The sequence below is a fragment of the Erythranthe guttata genome, chromosome 4 (assembly GCF_056151865.1).
Source record: "Erythranthe guttata isolate IM_541 chromosome 4, IM_541, whole genome shotgun sequence".
In the NCBI taxonomy this organism is placed as follows: Eukaryota; Viridiplantae; Streptophyta; class Magnoliopsida; order Lamiales; family Phrymaceae; genus Erythranthe; species Erythranthe guttata.
The window spans coordinates 3641602-3654066 of NC_142536.1; the positions used below are offsets into that span (position 1 = coordinate 3641602).

Consider the following 12465-nt stretch of genomic DNA (forward strand, 5'->3'; position numbering starts at 1 on the left):
GGAGTTGTCTTGCAATTTAACCTTACCTTATGGGATGACCGTAATTTAGCGAAAATTGAAACTTTCAAATATTTGAGTTTTATTAGTAGAAGCAACTTCTATCATTATTTCTTTTGATTAAAAAAAAAAAACAAGGGGTGATTTATGATCTATTAAGCTAGATACTAGCTTATTGGACCAAGAACTTGTATATATATAACAAGCATCAAATTATATTTTTCAGACATGTATTATGTATATATCTATGCAGTCAAACTATATATCTAAAAAGTTTACAATTTTAATGAGGATCAGTTCTGCTTTGGAGGTGTTTGAAATGGATCTAACCAACATTCATCTTCTCTCACAGCTTTCTTCCATCTATTCTTGAAGTCATCTAATTCGATAAACGACTCTCTCCGAACCTGCACAATTTTCACCAGAAGAACAAAACAGAGTTTCAATTTTCAAATCGAACAAAAGTAATGAACTAAATTCGTGATTTCTTACAGCATTTCTTTCATCGGATGGCTCTACCGCAGATATCACCTGCAAGTTCGCCACATCATATCAGTAAGCCTCGCAAAATATCCATTTAAAAAAGAGAAAGAAAAAGAAACATTATACCGTTTTTCCTGCGTTAGGCAACATTTTATCTGGAGAAGATTGTTTTTCGACTTCATCATTTATCTGCATCAGTAAATAAATAAAAATAACGTACCGTAAACTATGGGAACAGTGTTTAATCACATCTAGTAAACTCCGCTTACCTTAGTGCCTGATGAACCTCCAAGCGTAGGAAGACCTAAGTGGATTAAATACTCAGAGTCGACAATCCCGATATTTGTGGTCCTATTTCCCTGCCATGTTTATATTTCACCAAAAAATAACACATTTTTGCAGATACAAATAAAAAACCAGAAAATATTGCCTCGTAAAAATGGCGAACCTGTGCACAGTATCCAAGCTGAAAATCCAAGCCCCATGCATGGACAAGGTCGTTCTGTTTTAAACAACAAAGTGAACAATAGTTATTATTCCATTCAGAATCGACAAGAGTAAATAGAAAAGTAAAACGAATATAGTTCAATTTAATAACACGAGTTTATTCCAAACCTGAATCATATACCAAGCACAACGCCATGATACCCTTGAGAAAACGGGAGCCATCATCTCCACGAATCTGTATTATGTACAAAATCATATTTTACATAATAAAATACATTCACGATGAAAGAGCAAATTACCATGATACCCTTTTTGTTTATGTATATATCGACGAGTAAAACATACCCTGTGCATGGTGGTTCCATACTATTTTCGTAACACCTTCTTCCTGGTCCGCGTAAATTAATAGCTCTTCTGTTAGCAAAGAAAATAAGCAGAGATGTACCTTAGAATAAGAACCGAAAAATACTCAACAGCTTCTAGTTATGAATTACCTGTGTAAAATTTTTATCAAGTTCAAAAGTTATATACCTGTGTACTTTCGAGCTTATTTCCCGTTCCGTAAGTTTGTAATGCACCTCCGATTTTTCAGCATCAATTGCTGGCTGTGATATCTGAAGTCCCTCTTCTTTAACAATTGACAGATATCTGCATAAACAAAGGAGAATCAAAATAACTCTCAACACAAATACTTCAGAAATTCCATCAAAGCAAAACGAAATTTATAATACGACTACTAGATATTAGGATTTAGATGAATTAACCTTCCAGCATGAAAATTTTCAACTCCAAGATCTTCATCCCAAAGGAAAATATAATCATACTGTGCAACAACGTCTGGATGTAAGAACCGTTTGGCAAACCACCTGACGATAAAAACGAGACACGAAAGTCAAAACACAGTAGATTTATCTGAAGTACTTGTAATAACACGAGAATTTCTTCTTTTTCTTTAAACTAATACCACTTAGTCTGGTTAATTGCAGAAACGTGTACCACACTACTGCTCCATTCTAAATCTCTCCAGCCATTGACATTTCCATCATAATGGAAAAGCATGACGGCAAAATCAGTCAGCGGAAACTGAAAAATAGCATCAAATAAAATAAACATTCGAGCCCGAGAAGTACATACGTAGAAACAGCAGAAGCAAGGGTGGGGTTGTTTCAATATTGTTCTTACCTTTTTAACAATTTCGTTTACATTTTGCTTTTGCTTTATTCCAACTGCAATACCCAATAAGTTCATAGGTGACTTCAACTTCTAAAGTGGGAATCGAAACAGAAAACAAATACATGGATCAGATAAACACAATAAAGAACCATGGCTTCTAACCAAGAAAAATGATCATTCGTTTCGTTTTAAATGCACTGGCTTAAGAGAATATTAATACCTTCTTCTTAGGAGGGCCCCAAAGTGGCCGCATCTCCATATCAGTTGTTCTAGAAACAATACCTCTCGGCAATGTTTCAGTTCCATTAGGCCTGCACTCATACTAGACAAAGTCGAAGAATATGTAAACATACATAACCAGCATTTTATGCATGGCCGGAAGTATACTTTCGTATACATCACGGGAAACCACCATTCAAAGAATTAAATACGTAGCTCCTGAAATTTTCTACGAACCTCACAGGTCTTGGATTTTGTAGCCTTGATTGGATATAGATTACATCCCCCCAAAAACCTCTGCAAGGAAAAGGGTCCGACAAATATTTAACTCCATTTAGAATCACATTGTCTACGAATCGTAGCCAGCAAGAAAAAGTAATGTTTGCTTCAAAATGAACTCTCACATAACTATGAGGGTTAACCAAGCAAGAACCGACGAAATTAATCGCTAAAATCGTAGTCAAATTCACAAATTGGAAAGTTTCCACTAATCATCAATTATTTAAAAAAAATTAAAAGAGGAATTCTAAAGAACAAAGATAAGCACAATCAGTACCTCTTTATAATCAGTGACTAAGAACGCACTTCCAATGAAGAAAACAGCTGAAAGGAGAATTGCTGATGGAAGGCAACTCCACATGAAAGATCTCTTCCTTTTTGGTTCAGGCATTTTATCAGTAACCATCTGGGAGCACAACAAATTCTGTCTAAAAACATAATTACTCATCTGGGCTTTTCACATTATCATCATTACATACAAATAATTAAAAAAAAAATCACCAAAACACCTAAAATGGCATCAAATAATTTCAACTACAGCAAAAGCATCATGATTCATGATCATCAACTTAACAAAAAGTTCTAAAATTTCAACAGCAAGGTAACTTTAGTATGAGAGAAAAAAAGCACTTACCTATGGGGTATGTCGGTGTTCATGAGAAACAAGAAATTGTCCGGTGAAAATAATGCTTTGTAAAGGATTTTCCAGCAGCAAATTGTATATTTATATATATAACTTCAAGTGGACTGATGTACACAGTATCGGCACGCATGTATACATGTATATAATTCATATGTAGAGAGAGAGAGAGAGAGAGAGAGAGGGAGGTAAGTCAACGGAGAAAAGTAAGGGGAAATCTGATAAGTTGCTTGAAAACTCGAAAAGGTTGAAAAGAATGCGCAAACTAGAAGGAAACGGAATGACGAACTGGGGAGAGAAGGAAAACAAGTCCACGCGCTTGAGACGCGCGTCTTACATATGCGGATTCCTATTTATCCAAAAAAATAGTAACAAGTAGTCATGAATATTTTATTTATTATTTTATTAAGAAAAAAAAAAAGCTGAAATTAGTATTTATTTGCCAAATAATGCAACTTCTAGTTTAGATGATTAAAATCAAATTTTCATAATATCTGTAAAGCCCTTGTAATAGTCCTGATTATTTGGATCAAATCTGATTAAAAAAGTAAATTGCTAAAATAGCTACAATTCCTCAAATATATATTGAAACCAACAGTCAACTACTTCTAATTTATTTAAATACAATATTGGCTCCCTTGCCGGCGCCGTCACCTCTTGTTACCCCACCATGTGCACCACCACGCGCCGCCAAGCCTTGTCCGATTCCTCAAATATCCCTCTCGATTTCACCGTTCGAATTTTCATCAGCAATTTCACTCGATTCTCCTTCATGATCGACGCCCGTACATTCTTTCAAACTTACGAGCTTCAAGTCAACCATACGAGGCTGTTTGTATGCAATTCAAAGTTACGAAAATGACAAGCACAATCCAACTCAAACCAATCGATCCCATGTGTACGAACATTGTAAGCAAAGAAAACCCCAGTTGGACGTTGAAAACGAAACACCAACACCTCTTTGCATTTTAACCAAACAGTTGGAATGAGCACGAACCTACGGGAATTCTTTTTACAGTAAACGTCCTCAAATTTGGACCTCTGAGATTCCAAGTCAATATTATTCATCTTCGTCCACTCTCCACTTTCCGATTCCAAGTCCCAAACCTCCAACGAAAACACCGTGCACCTAACGAACAAAGATAGGTTTTTTCCAGTCGACAAATAAAATTTAAATCCGCTATCACAACCTTCGGGGAGAGGAGTCTTCGTAACAACTTCAGTCGCCACGTTCAAGGTCAGAACATGAGTTCGTTCTAAAGGCCAGTGAATAAAACCTTCGGATATAAACGGAGCAATAATTATCATATCCTCCGATAATTGCGGTGTACAAACATCCCTCCAGGACTGGTCAACTCCGACAGTCAATATAGCCAACCGCGGCACGTACGAATCGCCGTCCGAAATACCGTATGTGAGAACCACTTTATACTCCTTGGAAGCAGCCGAATAAGCTATACTAGGATATATGACGTGTGCTCTCGGGCGGATAAATTGAGGGATGGCAAAGTGTCGCTTTATCGCAGGATTTGTAATCCGAAGAGAACGCTTCGAGTAATCGTACTCGACTATCAAACCATTACAACAAGACCAAGGTCCTCCTCCTGCGAACTTGTAACTGAACTCGGATAACACAAGTCGGTCTTGTCTCATCGACACAATAATCGAATCGTTATTCTTGCAATTAAAATTCCGGATAAGAATTCCGGGAGTCGAATGGCGGAGGTGCGAGTCTATGAAGTTACGAGAATGGATCGTACGGTACCACTTCCAACAAACGAGCATGGCGTCGTTGTAAATATCTTCGGCCGGGAGACGTACGAGAATGTTGAACACTAATTCATCTGGAAGAAACTCAATTTTAGTTGAACTCCTGTACTTCATTCTCACACGTTCAGAATTGCATTTGCCCACAACAATCTGCGTTATAACGAAACAAAAGGGCCTCTGTAATAGACACATTCAAAATGTAAACCTAGCTATTTCAATTTTTCCGAATCAACCATTTCTTATTCATCCCCAATTTTAACCTAACAAAGTCAGATCGTTTATTTATTCACGAATTTAATTTTTTTCACGAATTCAAACGGCTTCTAGATCAAAAAGTTGACAGGTTTTACGAGTTTAATTTTCGTTCTGAAATTCGAGAGAAAAATGATATGTAAGAGAAGGTACCTCAGATTTTCCTTCTTTATTTGCCATCAGAGTTGGAACGATGTATCTCCGCGACGGTGAGAATCTAGTGGCGCCGGCGCCGGCGGCTTGTGGAAGGATGGAGGAGCGTCACCAAATTTCAGTGTATCTATCTATGTGAACCGACTGCCGATTAATGCAGAAATGAAAATTGGGCTTTAAATAATTGGGCCTAAAATATATATGAGAGATAGAGAGAGAAAGAGAGGGGGGAGTTTTGATTATTAATATATAAAAAAAAAATTATATATTCCATAAAAATAATAAATTTTAATATCATGTATGAGTTTGCAGTTGATCATTAAACTAAGTAAACAATGAGGGAAGCCAAAAATTTTTTTAAAAGGTTTGCTATTCAAATATGTTTCTAATCTTTTAGAAATTGCAAAATGATCCATAAGGTGTCATAGGTGTCATTGAGTGTAGGACATGAAACATGTCAAAAACGCAAAAACGTAATGAAGTTAAGTATTCGTGCTACATAAATTTTAGGATTTCTAATAAATTGCATATACATTCATTTTTTATATAAAATATAGATTACAATAGTTAAAGAAAAATGAGATTAGAATAGGAAATGAAAATTAAAATTAAAATTATAAAAAAAAAAACAAAAAAACAAAAAAAGAGAGATAAAAATACATTGAAAACCCTCTAGAGTTCATAAGTCATCCCAACTTTAAGCATCCTCTTGTGAGGAATATCAAACACCTTGTTGCTCTGCCTCAAATTCTTCTTCAAGAAATCATATGCATAATCAATCATCACCCTCTTCACAATATTAGCCCCCTTCGCCGCCACCACCTCTTGCTCCCCCACCATGTGCACCACCCCGCGCCGCCACGCCTTGTCCAATTCCTCGACGTCCATCTCCGCTTCATCCTTCAACTCTTCGTTTTCTACGCCCATAATAACATAGTCCTCCCTAATGAAATCTTTCAACCTCTCAACCAACATTCTCTCAAACGGCTCTTCCTCGTTCCTTACGTCCTTGTACCCGTAACGCACAACGCAACGGAACACTTGTAGATCATTCGGTTGCACCCTCCGGAAAAGGAATCTTTCTTCTAACGGCACTTTACTTATCGGCAACGATTTGAACGAAACAAAGACCAAAACCGAGTGAATCACGGGTACGTTTGCAATGTAGTGCTTGAATATTGGCGGGATTCCGTGCACGAGCTCCGAGTAGAAGATTGCTAGCCCGGGCAGTCTCTCGTGAGAAATCGAATCTTTGATAATTTCGTTGACTTTTTTCGGAGAAATTTTGTTGTCGAGCTCGAAGTGGTACTTTTTCCTATACACGTCGTTCCAAACGTACATGACCGACATCAAGAAAAAGGCGAACACAAGGGGTAAGTACCCCCCTTGATCGAACTTGTAAAGAACCGAGCTCAGATAAAGTAGCTCCAATGCGAAAATGGTGAAAGCGTACGCGAGTATGAGGACTACGTGAGTTTTCCAAATCAAGATCATTATCAAAACTAAAAACGCCGACGTTAGTGCCATCACAAACACCACCGCAATCCCTTCATCGAAAAGAAACATAAGTATTCCAAAAAGAAAAATATGATAAGGTAAATATAGCAATTAATGAATTGTATGTAATTACCATAGGCATTGCCAATCTTTATAGTGTCCCTAAATCCAAGTGTGACAAACACACAAGCCAACATTAGAAGGTAATTGATCTCGGGAACGTAGACTTGGCCCGGGTATTTTGTAGACGTGTGCACGACTTTTACGCGAGGGAAACAACCGAGCGAAAGCGATTGTTGGACTATCGAAAATGTGGCCGAGATTAAAGATTGGCTGGCTATTATTGATGCCAATACTGCCACTACAAACATTGGCCAATACATTGGTCCTATAGTATGTAGAAACATAATCAATCTTAGTTAATCAAAATTGGGAGAGAAAAAAACAAAATTTATTCATATATATATAAAATTAAATTAAAAAAAAAAACCTGGGATTGAAGCATAAAATGCCATGCCAACATCGGACATGTTCTTGCGAAGATAAGCAGCTTGTCCGATGTACGCTAGAATGATCGACGGGTAAACGAGACCGCACGTGCTTATTTGTATTGCTCTCACCGAAAAGTGACCGACGTCAGCAAATAATGCTTCGGTTCCTATACAAGAAGAAAAAAAAAAAAAGATTAAGACAACTCGACAAAATTTTATTAGACTCGCGTATATATATTCACCTGTAATGGAAAGAACAACACCGCCGAGAGAAATCCATGCGTCGACTTTGTTCCTCATGAAATATTCGACAATGTATTTAGGGTTTATAGCTTTGATGACGAGGGGGTCGTGTTTTATGATATTGTATAGCCCGATTCCAGAAATTAACAAGAACCAAAGAGTTAGTACCGGCGCAAAAGTGTACCCGACTTTGTCGGTTCCAAATCTTTGAATCATGAACAGGAATATTAATATTCCGACCGACGTCCAAACGATTGTATCTGTTTAAAAACAAATTCAATTAGGAAAAGAAACAACAAAATTAATTTACAAAAAAAAATGTTTAACCTTGTGTCATAGCTTTTGCAGCTAATTTGAGTCCACCCATCGACGATAGCACTGTCGGATAACACGAAAATAAATTATATTTATTAATTTTTTAATTTAAAATTTCGAAGAAAATATAGTAAACGTAGATTCGAAATTATATTGAAGAAAAATGTATTAATGTACCTGAGATACATGGAGTAAGCACACCATCTCCGATTAACATGGAAGTTCCGAGCATGGTGGCGAATAGCAACATGTACTTGGCGAAAACGCTATTCTCGAGCTTCGATTTAAGTTTTGAAGCTCTTTGATTACGATTATTAGGCAACTCGAGCTGGAAGTTGGAGACGTTTTGATCTTCCTCCTCTTCGCTCGGAATCAATCCCACTTTCGCATATCGACATATCAGCGAATACAAAGCAAATGTCCCTCCTTAAATAAAATTAAAAAAAAAATTATAAAAATTCATCAATTTAAATGATACACTTTGTCAAGAATACACCACTTTTAGTGTAGTAATATTGAATCATAACATGTTAATTTTTTTTTTTTTTTGAATTATGATTATAAAAATGCTTCCAAAAATCAATTCAAAATAATGTGGATGGGACAATAAATATGGATAAATAATAAACTGATTTTACTTGGAAAAATTTAATATCGATGGGACAATAACTAAGGATAAATAATAAATTCCAAATTTATAGAAATAAAATAAAAACGAATCAAAGTCGTAAGGAACTGATCGGAATTAACCATTTCGAGGAAAAAAAAAAAGAAAAAAAAAATCATTTTTTTCATAAATACAAAACTAATTACAATTCGAAAATTTTTGGAATCTAGAAATTAAATCGTATCGGAAATCCCAAATATTTTTTCTATATAAAATCAAATTCCAATCAGAATTTTGGAAAACCCAAATGAAATAAAATTGTTCCAAAATTGTGAATTTTTCCGATCGAAACCAACAGAAATCGAAGGTCTGTTCCAACTTTCACCCCTAATTACGCACGTAATCAGGTAGTATATTTCAGTTCCGTAAACCCAACATTACCATGACCTAATCGACTATAGTATGACCTAATTTTGACTATTTTCTAACGTTAATTTATATACTTTATATATTATTTATAATATTTATATTACTTTAATTTATATATTATATATTACCGTCGCCGTTGTCATTTGCACGCAAGACGATGAAGACGTACTTGACGACAGGTATTAAGGTAAGCGTGTACAGAATTAGCGACAAAACTCCGAGAATATCATCCTCGTGTTTGATTCCGTCGCTGAATATGCCAGCAAACACGTACAGCGGCGAGGTTCCGAGGTCCCCGTACACCACTCCGATGCTCTGAAACGCCAGCTGCACCAGAACCCCCCACCCTCCTCCTCCGTCCGCGGCGGCGCCGCCTCTTTTGTGGCTGCGGTTGGACTCAATGTCGAAGGAGTCGTACCGCCGCGGGCGCTTGTCCAAAGAAAGCGCCGCCGCCGCTGTACTTCCATCTTCTGTAGCGGCGTCCGTTGACATGTTTTGCAGATCAAATGATTTACCTTTTTTTGTTGGTACTAGGTTTTGTTTGTTTGTACGAGGTTTTGGTTATGGAGGAAGGTGAACGGGGGCGTGTATGTATATATATATAGAGAGAGAGATAGGAATTATAATAAATGTTTGACTGTGTGATAGACGAGTATTATTTGCTACGCGGTATTTACTGATGACCTCTTAAATCGGTAAAATCGTTTTAAATCTTTAACAATTAGGCGTGTCCATTTTTTAATGGTATCAAATGTGATTAGTTACGCTTGTTTTATTTTCCTTTTTTTATTTTTTTTTTATTTTATTTTTCTTCAATATTTTGGACAATATACAGTTTAATTCATACAATTTAATTTGAATATACATTTTTTTTATGAATAGTTCTGGAAAAAAATTGGGGGCTTGGGAGAAATAGTATTTATTTATTTTTCAAAAAAAGAATGATAATATATCGATCTTTTCCAAAAACTAATAGAAGTACTAAAATGCCCCAAACAGTTTTAAAAATTAGGGAGTAGCTAATTATCATATTATATAAAATATATATTAATATTTTGTTTAATGCATAGCAAATTTATAACTAATTAAATGTATGAAGACTTTGTAAGAAATAGCTAATATATAAAGTTTAAGAGATTAAATTCTGAACGGATCAGCCGATATTTAATATAAATCGGATTCCACTAATTTTTTAACATTTGGCACTCTTAAATTTTAACTCTTACCGATATGTCAATCATCCTATGGCATTCGATTTTCCTATTAAAATATGTCAATCATCCTATGGCATCCGATTTTCCTATTAAAACAGGTCATCCAGTCTAAATTTGCACCCAAAGTTTCAACACAAACAACTCATTAAAATAGTTCTCCGATGCTCCCATGGAGTTATATAAACATCGTTAAAATCGTGCAAAAACGTTTCGCTAATCTAGAGCCAAAATCGAAACAAACTCAGCTTCCACTAAACCAAACGAGGCTGTTTGTATGGACTTCGAAGTTCGGATATTTACAATCATAACCCAACTCGAAGAAGCCGATTTCCTGCGTGCGAAGATTGTACGCAATGCAAACACGAGTTTTATGGGAAACACACAAGACCAACACCTCTTGGTAATTTAACCAACCACCCGGTACTAGCATAAACGGGCTCGAATCATTTCTACAGTACAAGTGTTCGAACTTCGACTTTCGAGCTTCCAAGTCAACATTACACATCTTTGTCCACTCTCGAGTTTCCGATTTCATTTCCCAAACCTCCAAAGAGAACTCACTGCAGTTAATGATAAAAGACAGAGACTTTCCAGTCGACAAATAATATTTATATCTTTTCTCGTAACCTTGAGGAACAGGTGTCTCGGTAATAACTTCGGTCTCTACATTAAGTGTCAGAACATGCGTTTTTCTCGAAGGCCAGTGGATAAAACCTTCGGTTATAAACGGGGTGTTCGCCTCGATATCGTTTGGCAAGTGTTCGGTGCAAACATGCCTCCAAGACTCGTCAACTCCGACAGTCCGAATAGCCAAACGCAACACCCGTGAATTGCCATCCTTGATACGGTACGCGACGACCACTTTATACTCCATTGAAGCGGCCGAATACGCTATACAGTGACAATCGTGGGTTGCTACCGGGAAAGAAAACAGAGGGATGGTAGAGTGTTGCTTGATTGCAGGATTTGTGATATGAAGAGCATCCTTCCAGTAATCGAACTCCACTATCAAACCATTACAACTAGCCCAAGTTCCTCCCCTGAGCTCGTAACCGAACTCAGATACCACAACTCGGCCCCGACTCATCGACACGAAAAATGAAGCACTATTGCCACAGCATAAAGTCTGTACGAGAAGTCCGGGAGTTGATTGGCGAAGGTGTGAGTATACGAAGTTACGGGTGTGGATTGCACGGTACCACTTCCGACAAACGAGCACGGCGTAGTTGTAAATATCTTCGGCCGGGAGACGCGCGATAATCTCGAAGACCATTTCATCCGGAAGAGACTTTCGATTTGTTAAGATCTCTCTCTTCCTTTTCATTTGTGCAGAATAACTGCTTTTGCCCACAACCATCTGCAATATGATGAAGCGAAGGTATACTTTGTAAATAGACTAGTCTGAAATTGAAACCCTAACTATTTCAATATTTCCATATTTCGATCAACCATTTTCCTATTCATCCCCAATTTAACTGAACAGATCAGAGTATTTATCTGTTCAAATATTTCTAAGACGTGCAGCCAAAAAAACAAAGCATAAAATATGAATGCTGCGTTCGTAATGGTGAAATAAAAAAAAAAAAAAAAAAAAAAAGGGATCTTGTACCTCAACCACAGAGTTTTCTTCTTCCTCTTCTTTATTTCCAATCAGAATCGGAACGATGTTCGAATTGGTTTCCATCACGCTGATCAGCGGCGGCGGCGGCGGAGGGATGGAGGAGCGATACGCCGATACCCAATTTCCACGTGTCGGTATGAGCCGAGCCGACTGCCAAAAACCTCAGAAATGAAAATGGGGCTAAAATTCACTATATTTTAAAATTTTGCCGCCTCTCGAATTATTAATTCTAGGGTGTTAAATTACAACCAACCCCCGAGGTATAATACAATTACGAAATCCCCTCATGTTTGGCTAATTACAACCCCTCAAGTATAAATTTCTTACACGTCCACCCTTATGGTTTCAAATTTAGTGGAATCTTCTTGATTATATGGAATATTATCACTTTTGTATCTTTTTTATCTCATTCGAGCTCCACATTTTGAAGCAACATGATCATAAGATGTGTTTTTTGGCTTGTATATATCAGATTTTGGTGCATCAGAAACTGTATTTTTACACAAACTGTGTAAAAATTATAGCACATTCACGAAATCTAAATGATTATGTTCAATTTGACACCATAAGGGTGGAGATGTAAGAAAAAAATTATAGTTGGGTAGGTAAATGTAATTATTCAAACAAGAGAGGTT

The 12465-nt window shown here is 36.7% G+C and overlaps 4 protein-coding genes across 11 annotated transcripts; all 4 read right to left on the reverse strand.

Annotated features, from left to right (window-relative positions):
- Positions 1 to 55: 55 nt before the first annotated feature.
- On the reverse strand, positions 56 to 3581 carry LOC105968195 (uncharacterized). 6 transcript variants are annotated; one of them, XM_012992916.2, is made up of 15 exons: positions 3233 to 3581; positions 2876 to 3026; positions 2557 to 2616; positions 2321 to 2422; positions 2110 to 2190; positions 1892 to 2010; positions 1692 to 1793; positions 1459 to 1575; positions 1273 to 1341; positions 1096 to 1162; positions 929 to 982; positions 750 to 839; positions 607 to 669; positions 490 to 528; positions 56 to 404 (listed from the first exon to the last, which is right to left on the reverse strand). In XM_012992916.2, the coding sequence occupies exons 1-15, from the start codon at positions 3253 to 3255 to the stop codon at positions 291 to 293; spliced, it is 1251 nt and encodes a 416-aa protein (XP_012848370.2). In that variant the 5' UTR covers positions 3256 to 3581; the 3' UTR covers positions 56 to 290. The 6 variants fall into 6 exon arrangements, with proteins under 6 accessions (XP_012848370.2, XP_088672618.1, XP_012848306.2 ...); XM_088816492.1 differs by having other exon boundaries at positions 2876 to 3022; positions 3233 to 3505; XM_012992852.2 differs by having other exon boundaries at positions 2876 to 3004; positions 3233 to 3488.
- Positions 3582 to 3758: 177 nt separating this feature from the next.
- LOC105968098 (uncharacterized) lies at positions 3759 to 5584 on the reverse strand. 2 transcript variants are annotated; one of them, XM_012992750.2, is made up of 2 exons: positions 5414 to 5584; positions 3759 to 5158 (listed from the first exon to the last, which is right to left on the reverse strand). In XM_012992750.2, the coding sequence occupies exons 1-2, from the start codon at positions 5438 to 5440 to the stop codon at positions 4049 to 4051; spliced, it is 1137 nt and encodes a 378-aa protein (XP_012848204.1). In that variant the 5' UTR covers positions 5441 to 5584; the 3' UTR covers positions 3759 to 4048. The 2 variants fall into 2 exon arrangements, with proteins under 2 accessions (XP_012848204.1, XP_088672619.1); XM_088816493.1 differs by having other exon boundaries at positions 3759 to 5185; positions 5414 to 5570.
- A 396-nt stretch (positions 5585 to 5980) lies between these two features.
- LOC105956125 (potassium transporter 5) lies at positions 5981 to 9590 on the reverse strand. 2 transcript variants are annotated; one of them, XM_088816495.1, is made up of 7 exons: positions 9124 to 9590; positions 8137 to 8385; positions 7972 to 8022; positions 7644 to 7904; positions 7401 to 7568; positions 7044 to 7298; positions 5981 to 6960 (listed from the first exon to the last, which is right to left on the reverse strand). In XM_088816495.1, the coding sequence occupies exons 1-7, from the start codon at positions 9485 to 9487 to the stop codon at positions 6086 to 6088; spliced, it is 2223 nt and encodes a 740-aa protein (XP_088672621.1). In that variant the 5' UTR covers positions 9488 to 9590; the 3' UTR covers positions 5981 to 6085. The 2 variants fall into 2 exon arrangements, with proteins under 2 accessions (XP_088672621.1, XP_088672620.1); XM_088816494.1 differs by having other exon boundaries at positions 7401 to 7904; positions 9124 to 9552.
- Positions 9591 to 10373: 783 nt separating this feature from the next.
- LOC105957319 (F-box protein At3g08750) lies at positions 10374 to 11980 on the reverse strand. Its single transcript, XM_012981252.2, has 2 exons — positions 11819 to 11980; positions 10374 to 11566 (listed from the first exon to the last, which is right to left on the reverse strand). Exons 1-2 carry the CDS (start codon positions 11891 to 11893, stop codon positions 10451 to 10453), a joined length of 1191 nt encoding a protein of 396 aa, XP_012836706.2. The 5' UTR covers positions 11894 to 11980; the 3' UTR covers positions 10374 to 10450.
- Between the last annotated feature and the right edge of the window lie 485 nt (positions 11981 to 12465).